The sequence below is a fragment of the Stegodyphus dumicola genome, chromosome 1, assembly GCF_044657685.1.
Source record: "Stegodyphus dumicola isolate Sdum_Otavi_A_Nest chromosome 1, ASM4465768v1".
In the NCBI taxonomy this organism is placed as follows: Eukaryota; Metazoa; Arthropoda; class Arachnida; order Araneae; family Eresidae; genus Stegodyphus; species Stegodyphus dumicola.
Window position 1 is genome coordinate 81,614,903 of NC_140768.1, and position 24,434 is coordinate 81,639,336.

The 24,434-nt window shown below is 33.8% G+C and overlaps 2 protein-coding genes across 4 annotated transcripts in view; one reads left to right on the forward strand and one right to left on the reverse strand.

The window, feature by feature from the left end:
- LOC118191660 (uncharacterized) overlaps positions 1-24,434 on the forward strand; it is a 147,385-nt gene that overhangs the window by 46,582 nt on the left and 76,369 nt on the right. The window lies entirely within an intron of this gene.
- The window catches only part of w (eye pigment precursor family transporter white), a 105,235-nt gene continuing 87,012 nt past the window's right edge, over positions 6,212-24,434 (reverse strand). For all 3 annotated transcript variants that reach the window (XM_085816988.1, XM_085816994.1, XM_085816996.1), the window contains 8 exons: positions 23,106-23,237; positions 19,987-20,079; positions 18,234-18,291; positions 18,044-18,121; positions 17,366-17,471; positions 16,005-16,105; positions 14,626-14,693; positions 6,212-7,363 (listed from right to left, as the gene is read on the reverse strand). In XM_085816988.1, the coding sequence (XP_085673114.1) occupies positions 7,262-7,363; positions 14,626-14,693; positions 16,005-16,105; positions 17,366-17,471; positions 18,044-18,121; positions 18,234-18,291; positions 19,987-20,079; positions 23,106-23,237 (738 nt within the window). In that variant the 3' untranslated portion in view covers positions 6,212-7,261. The remainder of the gene's footprint in view (positions 7,364-14,625; positions 14,694-16,004; positions 16,106-17,365; positions 17,472-18,043; positions 18,122-18,233; positions 18,292-19,986; positions 20,080-23,105; positions 23,238-24,434) is intronic.

Consider the following 24,434-nt stretch of genomic DNA (forward strand, 5'->3'; position numbering starts at 1 on the left):
CTCGACATTTCAAAATTTTACGACGAGGAAGTGAACAACCATAGCAGCAAATATTTTCTTGTAAAATTTTTTTGCTTCTCCAGTAAATGTCTTTTTTTTTCGCGAAAAAACCAATTAGAACTTAAATGTACACCCTCACAAAAAATGCATATTTCATAACAGTGATTTGGAAACAGAAGCAATTGTCAATAATCTTGTAGCTGTCGGTACCTTTTTACATAAATATTCTGCACTACATTGCTTCGATTTACCGATTTATTATTTTGATACTTTCCTAGCCCAAGACCATCTACAGCTAAGCGTATTCTTTCTCCTCTATCAACTTCCTATCCCAAAAGCTGCATGCAATTATTTAATCGCTCTTTCGCATATGGTTTAGAGTTAAAAGAATTACTACGATTCTATGTTTTTAAAAAAATTGATGAAAAGCAAGACTCGGTCATTGGATATAATACAGAGGCACATAACAATAACCAAGATCACATTAAGGGGCGTCTATTGTGTTAGGGATGATCAGTAAGAATGCAAAAAGGCAACTAAGCTCAAGCTGTTAAGCTTATGGTAAAATACCAAGATAAGATTAATTTTGAAGTATACGGTAATTTAGCAAAGGCAGTCTCAAAGTGAAAAGATAAAATTAAGATGAAATATTCACAAGTTTAAATAATTAAGGGATCAGCTGGATAAGAATATTTTTCAAAGAAAAGAGACTGTGTTTCTGACTGGAAACTAGGATTTTTGATGATGTTTTACAGAGAACGTAATGACATTATGCTTAATATAATTATTCACGTATTGAATTTTGAGATTTTAGTGAATCACAGAGTTCATAATGTACCAGAGAGCGTTTAAGATCATGCAGACAGATTTGGACTATATGCATCTGGTGGAGATTAGTTTTTCAGCATGAATAGAGATTGAGAATGCATCTAGAAAAGCAGGTCGAAGAATAGATTTGTAGAGGATGAATTATTTTTCAAGGAGAGCTTACTGTGTCACCCAAGAAGCGGGAACATGTTGCAGATGATATAACTGAATTTCTCACGTACTTTTTTGAAGTGAATTTTGAACGTTAGTTTGCTGCCAAGATCAAGACACTTTGGTGACGCACTAACTCCACTCTGTTAATTAATCAAAGAGAAGGAGAGCATAGATAATCTTTCTAGAGGAGACAATCCTACCTTTAGGAAAGACAATCGCAGCAGACTTTTATGTGTTCACAAGAATGCGTCATTTAATGTACCACTTTCCAAGCTAGAGAAAAAAATTCTGAGGAAGGTTTTTGATGTATTAAGTTCGCTGCAAGGGTTAATATGGCCTGTTATCCGAAAACAATGCGAACTGGATTCTAGGGGACAAAAGGGATGTCATAGGTATAGATATTACAAAGGATAGGGCGAGCACAGTTTCCTAAAGATCTGCAACTTGGATGCGGTTAGCAGTTCAGAACGCATTCCCCACGTGTACCTTAAACCTTCTGTTGGCAATGAAAGAAGCAATAATATGAATGATGAAATCTAGAATTCATTTCTTTGGCTACATTAAGATGTAAGATTTATTCGAAGATGAATCTAAAAGTAATCACACAATCTTCTGCTTACTATCAGATAGAAGATTAGAGTTTGAAGAAGCAGTCTGGAGTATGTCTGTTGATATTAAACAAACATACTTCGCCGTCTATCGCCTTTTCTTCTTTTTTCAGCTCCAAAACTTTGATTTGTGCATCAAACACATCACACATTAAAAACAAGTGCTTTTTAGAACAAATCAAGCACTATAGTGAAACTCGACATTTCAAAATTTTACGACGAGGAGGTGAACAACCATAGCAGCAAATATTTTCTTGTAAAATGTTTTTGCTTCTCCAGTAAATGTCTTTTTTTTCGCGAAAAAACCAATTAGAACTTAAATGTACACCCTCACAAAAAATGCATATTTCATAACAGTGATTTGGAAGCAGAAGCAATTGTCAATAATCTTGTAGCTGTCGGTACCTTTTTACATAAATATTCTGCACTACATTGCTTCGATTTACCGATTTATTATTATGATACTTTCCTAGCCCAAGACCATCTACAGCTAAGCGTATTCTTTCTCCTCTATCAACTTCCTATATTCCTTCAACTAAACCATTCCAACTAAACCATTCCTAAATTCCTTCAACTAAACCAAAAATGGTTTAGTTGAATGAATCTGAAAATAACTCTAATACCACACGCGGTCAAAACCTTTGCAATGTCAAGAAAGACTGAACCGGTGAAAATCTTGGCATGGTCAGGAAACTGTAGACAGGAATTAATAATCTTCGTGAGGCAGCTAAGAATATTGGTAATAAAATTCTTTAGTGCAATATTGCAGATTCCATCAGGACATGGAACTTATTTTAATCTTAAGTTTGTTAACGGTATTATGAAGCTGAGAAGGAAAGGCTGGCATAAAACTCTTAGGACACAATTGCTTGAGAAATATGTTAACAATACAGTTGATGAGGTTGGTTGTGGTGGTGTTGTAAAAAGGATTATTTTGGAAATAAGTTTCAAGTCGTCAGCTAAGAACTTTGCTTTACTGGCGTTGGAGTAAACGATGCCATCGGGTGTACTTTTTTGTGAGCTTCCTATTGATATTGAAAAAAAAAATATCTTCAACTATGAGAGAATTGAGAAAATTTTATCATCCTTCCTGCTTGTAGATCTTCAGTCTTTTCTTGGCACTATTATGCAGGACGTTCTTGACGTTGAGAGGTCTACTAAGCTTGTAGTTACTACTGGAATCCTTGATGGAGGTATTGATTTCGGAGCTGAGGTTGCTGACAACTTGTTCCAGATTATGGATAAAGATAATTTTTAAATTACAAATAATTCTAGCATTCATATTTCTAAATATTTTCCAGTTTGCAATTGAATTTGTCAGGGAGGGAAGAGTTACAGTAGCAAAGGTGTCGAAGGTTAAGCAGACTGATTTGTGGTCTGAAGGCAGAAGGCTGTGATATTGTTCGAAGGCAGAAGGCTGTGATATTGTTCAAAGGCAGAAGGCTGTGATATTGTTCAAAGGCAGAAGGCTGTGATATTGTTCGAAGGCAGAAGGCTGTGATATTGTCCGAAAGCAGAAGGCTGTGATAATATTGTACATACTAGAGGATGTCTCCAAGGGTCGTGTATGAGCGTGGACCTCTGGAACATCACCTTTAGTAATATTATCGATCATCAGTGGCCAAATCACACAAAGATTGTAGCTTTCGCCGACGATGTTGCCTTCATAATCCAAGGATCTACAAGAAGACAACCAGAGGAAAACTGCAACACCACCCTTAATATATTCAACAACCTTTGTCATAGAATAAAACTCCAAATATCACACATAAAATCGCACGCACTTATAATACACAAGCCAGGACAAACAATAACCAGGAACTCCACGCTACGAATTGGAAACAATAAAATAAAATGTGTGAAGACCATTAAGTACTTAGGACTCACCATAGACCAGAAATTCAATTGGATACGGCATCTTCAGGAAAAGAAGCTAACCACCGCCAAAATCGCAAAAGCATTAAGGGCGATGAAAGGATATTCCTGGGGCCTTAATTATCGCATTATGAAAATTCTATTAAAGGCAATAGTCAATAAAATAATCACCTATGGGCCTTTCCCATGACAGCAAGAAAAATTCGGACTCTTGACTCAATTCAAAGACCTTTCTTGATCAATATTACCCGATCATTCTCAACAACCTCCACCAACGCACTACAAACAATAGCCGGGCTGACCCCACTACCAATTCAAACAGAAATCGGCGTACTGTCCACAATCATCCTACAACTCAAGAAAACTTCGACGTACAACGGCGTAATTTTCAATCCACAAGAATATGAAGAAAAGCCATCGAAATATAACAGACATCCCGCTCTGGGTCTTCACAATCTCCATTGCAACCTCGACAAGCCACCTCCATCAACTGATTTTACTGCATACACGGATGGCTCAAAGATCGAAAATAAAGTAGAAAGCGGAGTCACCATAAAAACAAAAACAGGCCTTCACTCCGAAGCGTATATCAAGCAGAGCTCATATCCATACTAAACAGCATTATGCAACTTAATGACTTAAATACAGATACCATCCACTTAATCACCGACAGTCAGTCTTCCATACTTGCCATCAAACAACAGCACACAAATTCTCCTATAGCCCAGCAAATTCAAGACATCATAAGCACAAGTAATAAGAAATTTGTCCTGTCATGGACCAGAGGGCACAACGCCTTAGAAGGTAATGAAAGGGCCGATTATCTAGCAAAACAGGCAGCTCTAGAACAAACAAGATCTCAAATTCATATCCCATGGCCTAAATCAGCATAAAGTACAAACTAAAACAAATGGCGAATGAAAAGTGGCAACGTCAATGGGAACAAAGCCCACAAGGACGACGTACATTCGAACTACCACCCAAGGCTGATGAAAATATCACAATTTCAACCTACTTCCTCACCCAGTACATCTCGGGTCACGGTCCCTCCCCCAAGTATTTTTATGATCTCAATGTGGCTACGTCGGATAGATCCATAAAGTTTTCCAAAACATCAAAAATATTATTGATTTCTTACACCGCCAAGGACTGGACCTGTGTCATCCATAGCTTACAACCCCAAATAATCCTCTAAGTTCATAAAACGCAACAATAAGAATATCGACTCTCACCCTCCTACTATAGAGGAGTGCCTTTAGAAAACACACTTAAATATATCCATTTTTGAGACAACCGTAACTTTTCTCATACCACGAACTATGAACTACTTCATACTGTGCAATGTGTGACAGATGCACGAGTACTACGTACTCAACACTATGTACCATGAAATGAACTCATAAACTGTATGCTGTACTATGAACTGCACTATGAATGAGAACTTATAAACTGTGAATAGTGTAACAAAAAAACCAAACAAACAACGAACCACATACCATAAACACTCCTCTCCGCCAACAAAGCTCCAAACCGAAACACAAAAGAAATATGTATATACATCTGTAAATATTTATTGTAATTATCCATTGTAATTATTGTATCTATCCATTCAACTGCAAAGTACCCGTGTAAAGTATATATGAGACAATATTGTCTGCAATGCAAATTATCCACCATTAATATATAACTGTATATTATGAATGCTGCAATGCAAACTAATTCCCGAGCATGGTATTAGCGTGCCCGGTCAGGGTACACTTCTATAGATGGTTAGTGCAGTGGGGCAATACCAGTTTTGCCCATGGCGATGTTTTGGTGCCTCCTGTACTTCTTTCTGTCTGTGATAATATTGTTATATATAAAAGCCCGAAAGAGTCAAACTTGATGAACATGCAAGATGAAGGAGGATCTCGTACCTCAGAGCATTGATTTTGTGTGTGCTTCGAACAAACATATGTAGTTGTGTTTTATCTTGAGGGAATATCCCCATATTCCAGTAGCATTGAAAAACGATAGTTGTTTGTTGCATGATTTCTTAGGACACTGCTTGAGCTGATAGCAGTCCAGATCATTTGCAAATGCTTAACCACGTGGCAGAAACTCATAATAGTCTTGGCAGTCAACCTATAGGAATGGTCCTGCAAGTCAGGTTTAGATACTTATTTTTGTAGTTATCCATTACTGGTGTATTTGCACTGCTCGCTTTGCTACATTTTCTCTCTTCTCATCATCTGCAACGACAGGTGTGTTCTTTACCAACGACAGGTGTGTTCTCACCCCACTCATAATTTATAAAACCGACGGCTTTACAACTAGGGATACAAACAATAACATAATAAGCATGTTAGTTTACCCTTTTTGCTGCTTTATCGAGATTTTCGCTTTTACTATGGCTATTCAGGTACATTCTATCACGGTCGGTTCCCTAACGGTCGACCTCATGGCTCAGAAGATTGTCGATTCTATTTCTCTATCTCAGGTAATTCTGCGCTCTAGTTATTTGCAAAAAAATTCATTGTAGGAACTGCAATTTGCTTGGTCGGCAATACATTAAAATCCTATCCAAACATTAAAACTTTTCTCAAATTTCTTACTGAAAATTAATTTGGTAATGGTTTAACTCGCGAATCTTTTTAATGTAAAACAAACTTCAAAAGTATTTTTAGTTCATCGAAGTGCGTTTCTTAAAATTTTAAAACGCTTTTTTCTAGTAACAAATGCAAAATACACTTCCAAAAATGACAAAATAGTGCAAAAAATAATTATTTTTATTGTTTCAATATTTTCAAATACACTTCTTGATGAACAGATAAATCTTTGGTACAGCACTTTCTAAAAGTTTGTACAACAGCATGTTCTTCAGATACCAAATTCAGGGCTTTAATGCCCCCTAGAATAAATATGTGACTAGAAGTTCTTCGTTACTGAAGTCTATGTTTAGTATATAATACATTCCTTATTATTAATGGACGGTGACCTGTATTGTATGTTATCTTTGATGTACTGTAATGTTGATCTCTGTAGAAGCCTTATTTTAAAGCAGTTCATATTTGCAATAGTTAGAAAACTTCGTGAATTTATTTTAATTAATTTTTGTTCTGAATGTTTTGTACGATATAAAATAACATATTAATAAGCTCTGATATATGATGATTTTCAATTTTGCAAAGGCACTGATTTCAGTATGAAAAACGATTTTAAACTGGAAGTTCGAAAAATCAAAGATATTGTAGTACAAAAGATAATGTAGTTTTTGTCAGTAAAAAATTTATGTACTAAAAATGTTTGAAGTGCTGTTTTATAGCATCTAATAAAATCATGTGTATGAAATTCAGCTGCAGCAACCTTTTAATATTTCTCCAAAAATCTTAAATGAACGAAATCAAGCAAAAATAAAAAATATATAATTTTCATTATAAATATATTTAAATATAAAAGCTACTTTATTTCTGTACGAAGTTTTTGTTAGTATGGTTTAGACGAATTACAAAATCTTGAAAGTATATTAATCTGGCTTGCGTCGTTATGATTCTACATTCTAAAATGCATTTCTTTCATTTAGTTAAATGTGATTAAATAAGATCTAATGCAAATGGATAATAAATTTACGAACGTGTGTGATAATAAATGTATATTAAGCATTAAAATAACAAAATAAAAAGTAGTCATGTAACAGAGCAGTAATGTATATTAAAATGCTATTCATCCTAATGTCTTGCAGATTATGTTCACGTATTTATGAACTAACGTGAAACTGATACAGAATTTGTAAGTAAAGTGCACCATTTGTTGCGACCTCATGTTTTTCGACTAGATCGTATTAGTAGAGCCACGAATGCAAGTAGGCGAAAAAACACCATCAAAGCTACGATGACACAAATGTCTCGAATGAAATTGTCCTGAAAGAGTAAACGATTATGCAAATAAATGAATAATAAAGAAAGCATAAATTTTACTCAATAAAATTTTTTAAACACACTGAAACCTTGGCAAACAAATACATTATTATAGATTCAGAAGCAGGGTGTTGATTTACCGTACGAATTAAAATGAAAATTTTTCTTACTCTTTACTTTGAAAATACTCTAGTACATTAAAGAGAAAATATCGCGCCATAAAAGAATATTTAAATTCTTGAAATTATGTCAGACGTGACATCCACTGAGAGATTTATATTTTTAAAGTTGTTTTTAATTTCTTATCTCTTATTGAATTTGTAGAATAGTCAATAAGAAGTCAGTCATTATTTTGGGTAGTATAGTATTTGTAGAATAGTCAAGTCATTATTTTGGGCGATACAAATCGTGAAAACAAGTCACGATTTGTCGAGTTTAATGTGGAGCCCATCTTATTTGGATTAACCCCTTGGGTACGGATTTATTTGAGAAAATCTTTGCATGTGGAACGGATATAATTTTTGGTTGCTTGGAGTAGAATGTAAAAGCAGCACATTTTACGTATGAATTTATTTCTTTCTAAAATATTGGTGACATATATAGTATTAAGATATCTTCAAGCAATTATAATTGCAAAACAAAAATAAATTAATGACAACAAAATAAAACTAAATGAAATAAATTCAAGCTATAACAAAAAAACCAATTACTAATAATTATGCAGAGTGTGATATTTTCAAAGCAAGTAAGTAAATACAGTGCTACTTTGCATTGTTTGTCTCTTTCCTAATATTATGCTTATAACAAACACGGCACCTTTTTCCAGGGTGTTGCTTGGACTTAGTTGACGGAATTTTCTCAGGAAAGTGTGCCCAATTTTTCGCTGCCAAACGAAATGGTGTATGGCTCTTTGGACGGGCGTCCAAGATGTTTATAATTTGGCAATGACAATTGCCCCAGCAATTCTTCGGCAATAGCTAAACGAAAGGAAGTAATGCCTGCCTTGGTTGTGCAGTTGATTTTAGAATATAAAACATAAGCATTATAAAAGGCCATACTATTAGATAAAAAAAAACATTTTCTTATAACCCTTTACAAATTTTCTCATAACTGAGAAGCACGCTAGCAATTGGTCTTGTTTATCAACGCCTCTCATACCTTTATTATATTCAAGCACAGATGCCGGGTTTATAATATTTTCGATATCGCCACCTTCATTTTTTCTCCTTTTGCCTGTGTTTATCAAATCAGCATTTGAATGTTTCGTGCTAAGTGTGTGAATCATCCGCTCCTAGGGAAAACAAGTGAATGACGTCTCTCAGACGTCAAATGTACCCAAAAGTTTAATATTTGGTTTGACGTCTGAGACACGTCATCCGCTCCTAGGGGATAAAAAGTGAATGACGTGTCTCAGACGTCAAATGTACCCAAGGGGTTAAGGCCATTCTCTAGAGACCGATACAGAGTTTGGCTTCTTAAGTTGGATTCAGTGAGTTGAGTTTGATTGATTAGTTTATTTAGTTGAAAACACGTGAGGAATATATGCCTATGGGTTTGATTTAAAATATGGCAAAGTTTATAAGAGCTATTTGTCTAAAGGTGGGGATGCTTTCATGGAAAACATTCTAAGAGAAAGTAGCTTGTATTTAGGTTGTACATAAGGGAAACTAATCCTGCAGTCAGCCTGTTTACCTGGGATCGTATCTAAGTTAAATGCTAAGATCTTAACTACTCAGCCGCTTGTAGGTCTGCCCAAAGGGAGAAAGACTTTAATAAAGGGCGTTTTAAGGGTCAGTGGCTCGTATTGACATCACACATGGACAAAATGTTCATGCAGCTAGTTCGCTTAGGGGGATTTGAACACGTGTTGAACTACCAGCGTTCATTGCTTGGCCGCTAATGAGCCCAATGATTTAGTGAGATCCGGAATTATATTTTAATGTTATTGCCATTATGTTATACTGACCAACTTTTACAGTTTTCTATAATTTGGACAGACCTTGATGAGTATGACCACTCATATCTCATAAATTTGCAACTGTTGAGAAATCAAAGGTCATGTTGGCTAAAGAGTTACTTGAAATGTTTTCAGGTGCGAAGTATACAAAGGGCAAAACTTTCGCAATTCAAAGTAATGCCTGTGTATGGTCATGTGTGCCCTGTTGGTAAATGTATGCTGGGAAGATATTTAGTATTTCGCTCTGAAGATATTAGCTTTGAAGATATTTAGTACTAAAGTTTGCTCTGAAGATACAGCAGTGGGTAGGCTAAGTACCTCATCAATAAAATTCGTTTGTTATCACTGTATGCGTTATACTGATCAGCTATTGATGGCGGTTGATCCACAAACAAAAATTCCACGCTAATGAACTGCGCGGCGTTTTATTGACAAAGAGATTAGCCGGACTCTCACGCCATCTCTAAATTCTCATTCAGAGAGGATCTTTACTGAATAGAGACACATCACTCACAGCAATCATTAACTTTGGCATTATTCTGAAACCACATTAGCCAAATCTTCAACTTCAGTTCTGATGCGACAATACAGCGACAATACAGCGAAAATTTACAGTGATGATTTGGTGACAGTAGCAGTTTTCATAGAGAATCGTTTGAATTTATACTTACTTTAGCCAATCAACAAGAAATTGTCAGCCTCGGTAATGGAAACTCAAAATCGCTCTATATATCTTGTAAAGTTTTGTAAGTTATGGCTTCTGAAGTCGTTACTACAGAGCGTCAGATGTATCAATCCGTGAAACTGATATCCGTTTTGATACTCTTGTTCCAGTGCTATGATTCACATTTCCTGCTTCTGATAATTGCCTCTAAACACGACCCATCATTATTATATCACAATAAATGCAATGAACCGTCTGTACATAAGTTTATGCTACACATTCAAGAAAACTTTTATTTCACCTTTCCACGGATCCGTCAGAAGGAAAAACACTGTTATGGATTTTCCGGAATAGTAAGCTATTGTTTATTATACAAAATTTTGTAAAATAATATATTTTACTTAAAGTATTTTGATTTAAATTTATACACTGATTTGAAAAAAAAAAAAAAAAAAAAAAAAAAAAAAAAAAAAAAAAAAAAAAAATCGAAGCACCAAAAAGGACTTTTGCGGTCGTGACGAAATTTGGTATGCAAAAACATCTTGATCGAACATGCAAATAATCAAAATGTCACGGCAAATGAACAGGAATTGCGATCATAGAGCGCATTTCTAGTGCGCAATTCGCAAAGTAACAGAGGCGGAAAATTTATCTTTTTTTGTTGCTGCCATTGTAATTCCGTAAAGAAGCAACTAAAGATGCCATTACGACGATATCGAAGACCTTACAGACAACTAAACAACTTCGAACGTGGTCGCATTGTAGAGTTGTGTGAAGCTAGATGGTCATATCGAGCAATAGGCCGCAACCTGCAGCGTACAGACACTACTGTGCAACGATGTTGGCAGCAATGGTTGTTAACAAGGAAATTGCCACCGAAATGAAGGCTCTGGAAGGCCAAGGAGCACAAATGCGAGAAAAGATATTATGATTGTTCGCCAGGCCCGAACCTCCCCAACGGTATCATTGTCGACTATTCAGCGCACTAAAGCCACGTCTATACCTCCTGTGGTACCGTCCACCATCTCACGGAGCTTCTCTGAAGCGGAGTTACGCTCACAGTGGCCTTTAAGACGTTTGCCTTTGACCCCCACAGCATCGGCGGAGTCGTCTGGATTGGTATCGCAGCCGATCATCATGGTTGCCATCAGACTGCCATCGTATAGTGTTCAGCGACGAACCCCGCTTCATTTTTGAAGCAGATGACCACCATGTTCGTGTCTGGAGAGGATGAAGTCAGTGGTCCCAATCAGAGTTTGTTTTACAAAAGGCATATAGCCATAACCTCTGATGTGATGGTGCGGCGCGCTATTTCTTATGACAACAGGTCATCTTTAGTCATCCTCCGTACATCTTTAAGAACTCAACGATATGTTGATACCATCCTGTGGCCGGTTGCATTACCCTTCATGGCAGTCATCCTGGGGCCATTTTCCAACAAGATAATGCCAGGCCACATACCGCTCGCATATCTCCGGACTGTCGGTTGATACTCTTCCTTGGCCAGCAATGTCACCAGATCTTTCACCAATCGAGCATGTCTGGGACATAGTTGGCCACCAGATTCGGGCACCAAAAATATCGCAGATCTGGAGCGACCACTGATGAATGCCTGGCAGAATGTGTCGCAGGATGACATTAGGAACCTCTACCACTCCCTGTCTCGACGAATTCAAGCATGCTTTGCCACCAGGGTTTGTTCGATCAACTACTAATTTGAACACTCAGTGAGTGATTGTGAGCCGTGAGCAAGTACTACGACCGTGATTTTTTAATCACTTTATTATCCGTGTATGAGCTATACACATATTCAGTTTCATCAAAAGCAACCACTTCTTTCACGGTACTTCGATGCTTTTCCAAAAGAGTATATTTGTAAATAATTTTTTATTACGTATTTGTCAAAACAATGAATAAAGTTAATGTGGAAAAATGAGGGAGTTCTACGGGTTTGTTTTCTGAGATTTAATTAATTAAATACGTGCTAAATTTTGATTTAAGGTTAATATGTAAAATAAGTTTTGTTTATGTAAGAAAAATTAAAATGAATTTTGCCATCTTTGGTAGACTTGAAAAATCCTTAATGTTACATACAGGGAGTGCAGAAAGTATTCGTACAGGGAATCATGATCTGAAAATGTCTCATTGATAAAAACTATAAATTTAAATTTCACAATAAGTAATTAAATATATGTGATGAAATATACTTTAATATTTCCATGCGAAATTTGCCTGAAATAAACGCACGCATAAATAAGACATTTACAAAACAAAAATAATTCATCATCTTGCGGTGTAAAAAGATTCGTACATTATATATGGTGCCAACTGTATTTAAATTAAAACCTTGTAGGATATCCTTTAGCGTTAATAAATGCTTTGAGTCTCCTTGGCAATGATTCAATGAAATTTGCTGCTACTGAGCTAGACATAGACTCCCGTTCTTTTTTAAGAGCAGTTATTAAGTCATTTTTATTAGAAATATGACTGGATCAAATTTTTATCAAAAGTTTTCAATGGGATTGAGGTCGGGTCACCGAGGGAAGAATTTCCTAAACTTCGGAGTGTTATATAATATCCTAAGCCGTCTATTTAGAACTGTATGCTTGGTAATTTTGGTCATCATTATCAAATAAACTATTTGAATATCGAAAAGCCACAAAGGCTATCTGCCCAATGCTTTTGTAGAGTACTTTCTGAAGGAAATTGACTCGTATTTATGTAACAGATGAGAAAAACCAAATATTCATCCAGCCTGTTCACTTGAGTTCGAACCCAAAGCGGGTCGAACTACTAATAATACACTCGGCCACTGGTGGGCAAACTGAGTTTGGAGTAAATCTTCAAATAAAGCGACGCAAAGCATTCTGAAGGATTATTTGGCCCTGGTCATTTTCGAAAGCAATTTATTTAGCACATCCGCTCTAATTGCTAATCTCAATTGCTTTAAGAACATATAACTCAAACTGATGACAACAGTCGGTAGGGGAAAATATAAGGTATGACTATGAGCTGAGTCTTGGTAAGCATTACAATTATAATTACTAAACAAATTTGGTGGTTTGATAAATCATGAGAAAAGCGCCAAGGAAATCTCAGTTCATTAGTTAATTAAAAAAAATTAATAAAAACAAAAACTAATAATAGATAGTTCAGTAACCCCCTTTATTAAGCGATTCACGTTCTTTAATAGGAAACTTTTATTTCAGCCGGATAATATATAATAAACCACGATAATAAAATTATAAATTAGTAAGAAATTTAGATCTTGAACGGGGTTTTTATCAACTGAACCATAAAATCTAGTAACAGAAAATGGAAAGTGAGCTGGAAAATTTTATAACTACAGCACCTACGGCTAACCGAAATTAAATGGGGATACTAGCGTTCCGAAGTATCTAAAAAAATTTGAAACTAATAGAGAGGAAAATGGCTATAACTATTTATTACTTTGATTGTTTTTTAAAGGAAGTAATGTCGTTTCATTTGCAAGAACGAAATTTAACAATTTCATCAGTAGTAAGACGACAATCTTTATTAATAAGCTTATTATAAGAACTATCAAGACTATTCTCACTATTAACAACTATTAATCTTTAAGCATACGTGTACATCTGTGAAACGTTACTTTACAAAAGGAGAAAATTCTTTTCTTAAAATATCATAGCAGTCTTACAATGATTTGGTAAAAAATTAGAAGATTTAAAAGCATAAGAGAAATTTATTTTAACATTTAGCTTGAAAATGGTCTAATAACTTTCTATGAATCTATGAATTTGTATCAAATTTACCGCATTCTATTTTTTTCCGGCGAATTTTACTGGAATTCTTTGGGAACAGCTTTGTTTCCAGAAATAGATATATTTTAAAGCTTAAATGCTTGTTTTATTTTGTACATAATATTTTGAGAAATGCTACTGTGTTTCTCACTGCTTAAAGCGCCGCTTAAAATCGCATCCCCTCCAATAAATCACTCTCTAGAAAGGCAGATAAGAAAGTGATCTAGAAATATTTTTCATATCTGCCATCTGGTAAATTATTTTGGAAAGTACATGGATAACAAGAGACACTGGCTAATGTCTCCACATTTTATTCGAAATTCTCTTTAGCTGGTGTACTTTTTATCTTAACGCTTGTGTTATAAATAAATAGTAAGAGCAACAGCTCTCGAGTGAGAATGGTCATCGGAGAGCAAATGGTTTTTTAAGTATCATTTTGATATTACATAAACGATTATTTTAACAATTTTATTTTTACATGAAAGCCTGGGCTTTAATCTACTTTTCAACATAATTCCCACCTACATTAAGGCACTTATCGTATAATAAGACAGGTTTTACCTTCACCTGAACACAAGAGCGGCTTTGATAATTTAAGCATTCTCTCGCAACTACGTACAGAACACTTTTGAGAAAACTTTTTAAATAATTGTGAAATCTTAAAGCATGACATTGAGGGATGAAGACGACAAGAGTGCGTCATCAATGGTGTATGGTGCAAATAGCTGATGAAAAAAATTTGAGAAATTAAATGTTTTACTATTTCATCACTATGTAACGAAGTTCTTCAAGTTTCAAGCAGTGTTCTTAATGAAATATTATTTCTAAGTGAAATGAAAAAGAGAAAATATTTAAAATTAGTTACCTCATTGAAGTTCAGATAACTGATAACAAACTTTCCATCGGGCATGCAAGCAATTGGTGTTGTGCAGGCTGAAAAATTGAAACGAAAGATTATTGAACTGTTGAATTTTAGTTTAATGACTTAGCATTGCGTTACTATAGTTCCAAAATTTTTAGATATTTTTGCACATATGATATAAATATGATACGCAGATTTGAATAAATATACTAGTCATTTATTTATTCTCAATCAAGAACCGGCAGAATAGTCTTAGTTTATTATGGAGAATCTTACAGTGTTTTTATGAGGACGGACACATTTTGGACATTTGTACGGTTATTTAGCTGTTGCAGTGTAGATTGGTATGTTTATAATCGCAGATAGTAGTTATAGATGTTGCAACTATGAAAAAAAATTGTGTGAATTAGATTGATAAAAAAACATTTCTCACGGAACAGTGAAAAATGTTTTATATTACTGGTTTGCTTTTAAAGGAACACAGTGCTAGAAGACACTGGAGTTTTGAATAAGTTTAAGGATAACTTCAAATTTATCAATCAGGTATGGAAAATTCATGTAAAGTATTTGAAGTCATACAGCGTTTTTGAATTCCTTAATAAAGTCCTTTATTTTTGAAAATTGATAGGTGTTCAATAACAAAATGAATCATTAATTTTAAATTTATGACTTCTTTTAGAAATGCTTTTGCGTATTAGTTTATTATTTACGCTTGATTGCTTTTGTAATTCAAAACAATCGTTATATTCCTTCTTAAGGCTGACATTATCGTCGACTTCTCTAAGGTAACTTGATTTTACGTACTTCTTTCTTATGAACATCTTCAGTGCAGATGAACAGAGTGCGTTGATTTTGTACCTGTTTTTTTCCTCTACGTACTAAGGGGATATTTTAAAAGACATTTTAAAATCCACATTATGCGGTCCTCTATATAAGATGCATTACAGGTTTCCTCCCATTTCAGATACTGTATGGAGGCATCGGATATAATGCATATTTTAAACGTTTCAGTGGATTAAAGCAAATCAGCTGTAAGTGGTCAAGTATATTAAAATTTCGATTTTGGGGACATATAAACATGAATGAACCAGCATTCACGATAGCTATAATCAAACAGAAATGCAAAATTGTATCATTTAATTAAATATAAAGCAACAGATGAAGTTCTAACATGCAGGAATATTGGAGATGTGCCAGCATCAGATTTTATGAGTTTAAGCATTCAATGAAGTTTAAGCATTATTTACAAAAATGACAGTATACAGCACAACAGCCTCAACTCCCGTTTGCGTTAAAGCTCCGGATATTTTTAACATTGAAAGCAAGATAAATTTGATTCAATATTATATTTAAAACAAACTGAATAAAAGGAATATACTTACTGATATTTTTTATCGTAGACCACTGATTTATCGTCAAAGCTTCATTTCCATAGTAAAACCAAGATATGTACTTGATCCAGATGAAGTAGGCAGGTACAGAGCTGTAATAAAGTGAAATAAGGTTACAGTCTGAAAATACTTTTTTTGTAGTTGGAAAAGTGAAACATTTTGAAGAAGAAAGACAAGATATTTCCTAGGCATTTGAAATTGCTTGTTATAGCATAAGAAAATGCAGAAAACATTAATCCTTCTTCATTCAGTTTTACTATTTACTAATTAATTTTTAAGATATGTGACTGAATGAAGCAGTCGTTGTGTTATATATTGTAGCTGTAACTAATTGAATGCGATTTACATCATTACGTGTTTAACAGCTTTAATCGTGAATGATTTAATTGCGATAGAAATCTAGATTTATTTCCATATAATTTGCCTGCTACAAATTATTTCCTACGCCTTAAAGTAAAAATGAATCTGAAAAAGATTCGTGTTGATATTAAGAGCTTCAGAGTCTCAGTCAAGTTCATCAGGGCACTAACAAAGGATGACTGAAATAGGCGTATGGATGTCGGGGCAGGTATTTTGATTAATAGTTCTTAAATCGTTTTATCATTTACTGATAAGAAGATTTTTGTAATCCTTTAAGAAAATTATGCAACATATTGTAAATTCTAGAAATTTGAGCAGAGTAAAGTAATAACGAAAGTAATATTTGGTATTGCAGTGTACATAGCTTTTTTTAAAATAATAACACTATCTGTTGATATTCTACCTAACAAAGAGAAAAACTGGTGAAAACAATGTGACAAAAATACATACTGAGATATAAGATTCAGTCAAGTTAACATCTGGAAGAATATCAAAATTGGCATTCTTTAGTGTGTCAAACTGCCTCCATTATCCGTAACCGATTCTTACAATTAACACCCAACACTATTCCATTCCAATGGAGTGGACATATGCTTTTCATTTGCTATGGCTACATAGGCGTTTTTGTGGTTTTCCCTATGTGTAACATCTATACGAGCTAGTTTGCCTTATAAAGTCCTCCACGATTGCTCCCTCTCATTAGGCAGATAGCCCTTGAGTGCTTTGCCATATTTAGATAAACCAAACCAACCAAGGCTGAAATCCAAAATGAAGATTTAACATTTTAAGTACATAGGGAATATTTAGATTGCACAGACATATTTCGATGAAAAGACTTTCAGACAGCATTTGAGTGTAATTTATCAAGATTTGAATGGTCTCATATTGTTTCTTTTTGATCAACTCGATAAAAGATTAAAGAAAATGTTTTGCTCCGTAATTTTGTCAAAGTCTAACGAAGGCAATCAAAATAATTTGTAAAATGAACTTACGCATTGTTTAAGTAGAACCCGCCAAACAGTAATAGTGGCATCAGCAGGGGTGTTCCAATGCTGAGAGCTATATTTAGAGAACCACTAATACAAGATACCATATAACCTGTAAAAGGAAACAAAATAGTTGTTGAGGATAAGTGAATCAATTAGAAACATAACAAAGACTATTGGAAATAAATTAGCATAATCTTTTAAGGAAATTGTAATTGGATGTAAAAGAAGAAAATATATCAACTTTAATCTGTTACTTAGAATAGAAAGCACTGGATCGAAATCCTACGTATAAAACGCGCAACCTATGCAATCTGCTGTTATGGTGATCCCAAACAAGTGCACAGTTTGGCATTTAAAAACCCTGCAGTTGCACTACCTTTGCTTTAGACGCACAGTATACTAAAAATTCATCACACTGTACGTGTTAAATGCATATACCACAGATTTTGAATGAAACATTCTTTACTTAAAAGTGTAAGTAAACCTTTCGATTTCTAATTAACAAATAAATTTTTAAAAATTCAATTTTCTTCACTGACTCTTTCACAAAATGTTTGAAACACACAAAAGACGCGAGTTATCATTTGATATGCCATTCTATTTTTAATAAGTTCCTTGAAAACGTATCATACTGATTTCTAAAAAATTCATGTAACTTAGAATACATCAATGGATACGTACCAAATGAGGCTGCTGTGTTTGCCACAAGTATTACAATAGCCAGACAGATTAGAAATGCTTGGTAATCAGAATTGAGACCTAAAGGGATATAACAGTAATATGGCTATAAATAAAATGCGATGATAGATTTCACATAAATTGCTTTAAGGTAAATACAGCTACTTAAGAATAAAGCAGTTTGAAAACTTACCGACCATCCAATAGAGAATGGATGTAAAAAGAACTGTCATGAATATTAACAGAGGTGCCTAAAGAAAAATTTTGAAAGAAAATTATGAAACAGAAGAACTAAAACATATTTGGTATTCATTTATTAAATTAACTGCATGTATTTCTCTTAAGCTAACTTTTGCATTTCTACTAAGACTAGAAATTCTTAGGAATTTTCCCTAAATATTTTTGTTCATTCAGTATGAAAATTCAAATGCTCAAGACATTTTGGTTGGCTCAATCAGAAAAACAGAATATCATCTTACACTTGAAAATTCGGATGTGTGTACCGTGGACGCAGTCAGCTGTTCAAGGGGGGGGTCAAAGGGATTCTCTTTTTCACCCTTTTCCTCCAGCAACGTGAAAGAACTGAAGAATTTTTCCCTATCTGAGCGAAAAAGTAATGTTCGTTGTTTAGCTCTGATTGTATCGCAATTTATCGTTACGTTTTAGTTAACGGAAAGGCGGATTTTTTTGCTCTGAAGCTTACATTTAGTTTAAAGTACTGTGCATGTGTATTATATTTGCATCAATGTTTAACAGCGTTTTTACCCGAAATATTGTGTACAGTGAAATTTTTGATTAATTTCACGAGTTGTTTTATTAACTTTACTGCTCATTGTTGTGCAAAGTTTGAGTTGTATTTTAATTTATCCACCTTAGGTTAAACTTGAATTAATATTATTCATTTATTATTTAATTTTGTTTACTGTTTGTATACTGTTTGCTTGCTGTTATCTATTATAAAGCTATAATACTGACTACGTTTACTTTATTGTTAAAAAACATCCACATTGCTATATTTTGTTAGCAATGTCTTGGAAACCTGTAAATATAATTTTATTTTGTACATTATCTTTTCATATTTACTTTCTAGCTCTATTAGTACGACAGCTACAGCATGTTTTATAATGTACGAATCTATTTTTATATAACTCCTGTAAAGAGGATGATTTGTCCCTTAAGAAACAAAATATAATAAAATAAGCATATAGTGATGAATATAGTATATTGGTCATTTACAGAACATTTTCCCGCTTATGGTTTTATGCTCTTAATTTTCGTAATTTTTTCTGGTAAAGATATTTCCTTTCTGTGATTTATTTTTATTGCAGTTTTCTAATACACTTAGTACGCAAAACATGAGTTATTTTTCTTAGTATAGAAGTTAATACCGAGTTGTTAAGATTAGACTTTAATATTAATATAGATTTGAGGCGGCAAAAATTATATGGATTATTGACTGCGCCGCTGCGCTACATATTTGAAGGGTCAAATATAATATATTTAAAAGTCACATTGGGTTATCATTCTAAAGAATGGATAATAAAGAATCTATACTTAATTTTCGGAAGTTTTATAAAATATTAACAAAATGATCTATAGAAAATATTTATTAGAGTTATGATTGAATTTTATGGGCAGCTAAATAAATATAAAATTAGCGTTATGGATAACAGAGAGAAACCTAGTTTCTTCCTATTTATTTCACTTTATTTCATTTGAATTTAGAAGTCTTTTTCCGTAATTTATCAAAAGATGTCTTAAAACTGGTCAACATTCAGGGAACTTTTTTTTTATTTTTTAAAGAAAATTCCTTAAAATAAGAAAGAGTTGCATTAATATTTTATTTTTTAAAAGCACATCGGTTTTATTTTTGGAAAATTCAGATAAAGGTGTTATTAAATTCCAACTTTTGGAAACTGTTAATGTTAGGTATTTATGCTTCTTACCTCTGCTAGTGTTTTGCAAAGGAAGTACACATCCGTTCTGTACATTCCATTCCAATGTTCTCTTAAAAATATAGGTTGTTCCAAACAAAAGGCCTGTACAAATAAAATATTTCTATGTATTGCTATAACAAATTATCTTTTTCAGTACATAATTTTAATTACAATTTGAAAATTCAAATTTTAAATCATTTTTGAGAAGGAAAAAAATGCCAAGCAATGATATCGAGCATTTTTCTCTTAAACTCTCCAATGACTGTAATAAGGATTTATTGAAAATCCTTACGATTGTATATTTATTACATACTGATTTATTTAAATATAAATCTGCGACAAAATCTCTAATGAATTTTTATCAGGAATTAGAAGGAGTAAATTTAGTCAATATAAAACGTACGTCAAGAAGCGGAAAAATATACTAATCTTCAAATCGATGAATTAAAATTTTTTGAGGAGGACTTTATCATATTAAAAATAAAATGTGTTGAAATACAACATATATTCACATTTGTTCTTAAAAAGTAGAAAATGCAAAAGGAATATAGCTAAAATTTTAGTGTTTCAGGATACTCAAAATAGGCTATATGAAACAAATGGTTAACATTTAATCTTCATTGGTAAATAAACTCCAAAGCTATGAAAATAAGATCTCATTTGTAAATTATCTTTTATATTTTTACAAGGCTTCGTGGCTGAATAGGAGTTTTAATCATGGTTTAATAAAGGATAAGAAAGCTTCTGTGTTGTGTAAAGCAATTGTGTAATTACATCAGCAATTTTTATAGAGAGGATGCAATACTGGCAAGAGAAACATATTGCTAATTTTCGGGATATTAACAGGCGAATGAAGAAGACTGTTTCTAACTGAAACAGTGTGCAGAGATTGATTTGAAGACAGGAGACAAAGAACGTAAGACAAGAACAAAAGATTTTAGATTTCTCCCACAGTTATGGGTGACAGAGGATCGTCGTTTCATAGGGATGTCTTTGGCTGACCGTTGATAGAACTGGCATAGCAATGGCGAACGGTAACGAGTATCTTTCGCAGTTCGTTACCGTTTATTACGCTCTGTTTTGCGAAAGCGTTCAATCCCTTACAGGTTATCATTCCCACTTCATGAACTACCAGAGTATAGTGGTACATCGAAAGTATGCACACTAAGTAGCAAGACGGCGCTTTCTCAGATGAATTATAGTTCTGTTTATGCAATGGAGATGGTAGTATATGTGTCCGTTACTGTAAAAGAAAATAATAATGCTTATAATAATTAATCAGTCTTTGAAAGCAAGGGCATGCTTATTTGAGGTGTTATTGGGTTCCACAGTTAGTCGCCACTTAGAAAAATTCAAGGTTAGATTGGGTTAGGTAATTTGAATATGGTAAAACCACAAGCCTTCTTCGTATAAAAATAATTAAAAATTTTTTCTCGGTTGTCTAGACCTGAAGATGTGTAGATAAGTTCAAAAAAAAGGTGATATGTTATGAGTTCAGTTCTCTAAAAAATAATGAATTTTGGATTCGGGTTAATGTAGCTTGGATAGCTGTTTTTAAGAAACGTTGAAATTGAATTGAATGCAGTGCAACTGCGTATAAAGCGAGCAACGCAAACTAGAAGTGAACACACAAAAACTAACTTCGTACATGATACACATTGCTTTGAAATTCTAAAAATTTGTTTTGTGTTTCTTTCTTTATATACTAGCAAAAATAAAAGCTGTAATTACATTCCTTCTAGATGTTCAAGTTTTTTAAGAATAATGTGTATGTATTAAGAACAATGATGTTTTATGTATAATTTACTGTTGCAACTTGGGCAGGTAAAATTAATTTTGAATGATATCGATTTCCGGGAGAACTTCCTACAAATGAATTAACTGAAGCTTTACTAACCAAGAAAAATGAATCCGTTTACTGCTACTAAGAACTTACACTCTATTGGATACACTGTCTAAATATATCAGCGAAGTTTATCGTCACTTAAAGAAGTTAGCAGATGGTAAATGATGAATAAGATTTTAAATGGATTGAAGAACTTCTAATTATGTTTTATTAGTAAATTCTAAAAAAACCGATGAGATGGGTTCCGATTCAGTTTGTCAAACAGCTTATGGCAAGACTTCAAAATCTGATTTTAAGCGTTGTAGCTTGATGCTAATAGTGGTTAAAAAGTGGAAAATTTAATTTACGATTGAAAGTAACTTCAAAGACTCTACAAAAGCCTCAACATAATTCTAAGTAAACCTTGTTAAGTCTTACGACCTTTAGAAATGAATTAGCCGAAAGTTTCTTAAAACTGTTAATTGATTCATATATTTTTAAACATATGAGTGAAATTATGCAATTTTCTTTCGAAGAATAAGAATTTTGGTATACGGAAGTCATTCGCTTCTAATTAATTCTATGCTGAAATCGTCATGCATGTTAAATAGTGTATTGCTAAAAATAGCTTCTTTAATTTTGTATAACTCAGCGTAAATTTTAAGAAGATATGCTTCTTTACTGTAACAATTAATGCAAAAGTCAATATATTTAAGGTTACTCAGGTATATGGAAAGAAAAATAAATATCATGCTGTTGTTACTAATAATTTGCGTATTCAGATAAATCTGAAATGAAAATTTCTGAATAAAACTGCAATTGAAGTCCAAAAGATTTCCGATTTTTTCATTGTCCTTATTTCTGATATTGCTGAAAATACCGACTAAACTTTTTGTACTTTAGTTCACAGAGATATCATTTCAAATAAATAAGTTTTGTAGGATTTTTAATTAGGTTCTGTTTCAAAATTTGGGTTATTTCATTATTATGACCCCCTACACCTAACTATTAAAGCTGTTGCTGTACTGACAAATTCGCAACGAAATAGAATCTGAATTTCCGTGATTTAGAACGAAAGGTTTAAAGAAAACATCGAAAAGAATTATTGCTTACAACCATTTCTTTTGAGTAAAGTTATAAGATCAATCCGCTCCTTTAGTCATCGCTGTGCCATTTGTAACTCTGATTAAAGATGTGATATTATACTGCGAATTCAATCTTAGTTCAGGTATTTTTTTTCCGAAATAATACTCGAATAAACGCAAAAAAATATTTCAAAAAAAAAAAAAAAAAAAATACTCACATTAACTACTGAAAACATGTTCTGGAAAGTAATATTTGTGAGTACAAGGAACAAAGCACCATTGATGTTCATGACTCCCTTTTGATCCAACTTTTGGTTCAGATAGATGAGTCCAAGTAGCAATGCAATGAACTGTACAAATGAGAGAAATATTCATATTATATTTCACAAAGATCTTAAATTAAAATTGTTATTACTACTGTTACATTGAGAGGCTATATGGAATATATTGAACATTTTCCAATTATACATATATACACACACACACACCATAATTCTAAAACATTCGGCAAATTAAAAAGACAGGTAGAAATGACCAAAATAAGTAGATTTTATAATGAAATATGCGCGCAGAAATAGGGCGTTGAGATGGTAGAGAGCGCAGTTGACACTGGTTAATAAAAGCCGTTCTTTGTCATAAACCATCATATCTCGGGCGATTCTGAGAAGTACACCTACACAAAGTCGGAGCTTGCCGATATGCATTTTATCTGTACGGCTGCGGACGGAAAAGGACATAATGCGCCAAGGATGCGCAGAAAACAATTACAGTAGATGTGGGTAAGACACCAGAAATTGACCATTGGTCGAACAGGTGTAGATCCACCTCACTAACTGTGCAATTCCACCCCAATTTTGAGGAAGAGCACCCTGGGAAGGGATGGTCCAAAGGTTTTCCCATCTCTCCGCTCCTAACGAAAACCTTTCGACAGAACTTTCGTCTCTCCCTGTATTTTGAGTGACCACTTGCTGCATAGACACTATACGCTTACAAACATCTATGCCTTCTCCGTAATTAAGTCGATTCTATCGGTACAACAATCAGTGTCACTAGGGTTTATCTGAGTTAACGGAGTCAGTTTCATGTGTCGACTAGCTTCGCTATACTTGAAGTTCATAGTTTTCAACTCGCTCCACTATGAGGTGGTCTTGGAGCAACATCAACTGTGCCAGATGTCTCTGCTTGCTCAGATTGCTTTCAGACATGATTGTGGGCAGGGAAAGATATCGCTGAATTTCTGCGCTAAAAGAAACTAATACGTACCTCTGATGATAATCTTGCTATAAAGCATGAGAGCTGTTGGATGTGATCCAAACAATCACTCGAAGAACTTTAAATTAGGAAGAAATACATCCCTAGATGTTCATTTTCAGAGAAGATGCAGGATTCAAACCCGACGATTATCCTCTGCGTGTTAACTTTGTCCTGCAGTATCTCAAGAAGGCTGTAGCAAATCCGGACTTCTTTTACGTCTTTTTCACTGATGAGGTAACGTTTGTAAATTCGGGTACATAATAAAAGCGGAAACACATCCACAGTTGTAACCT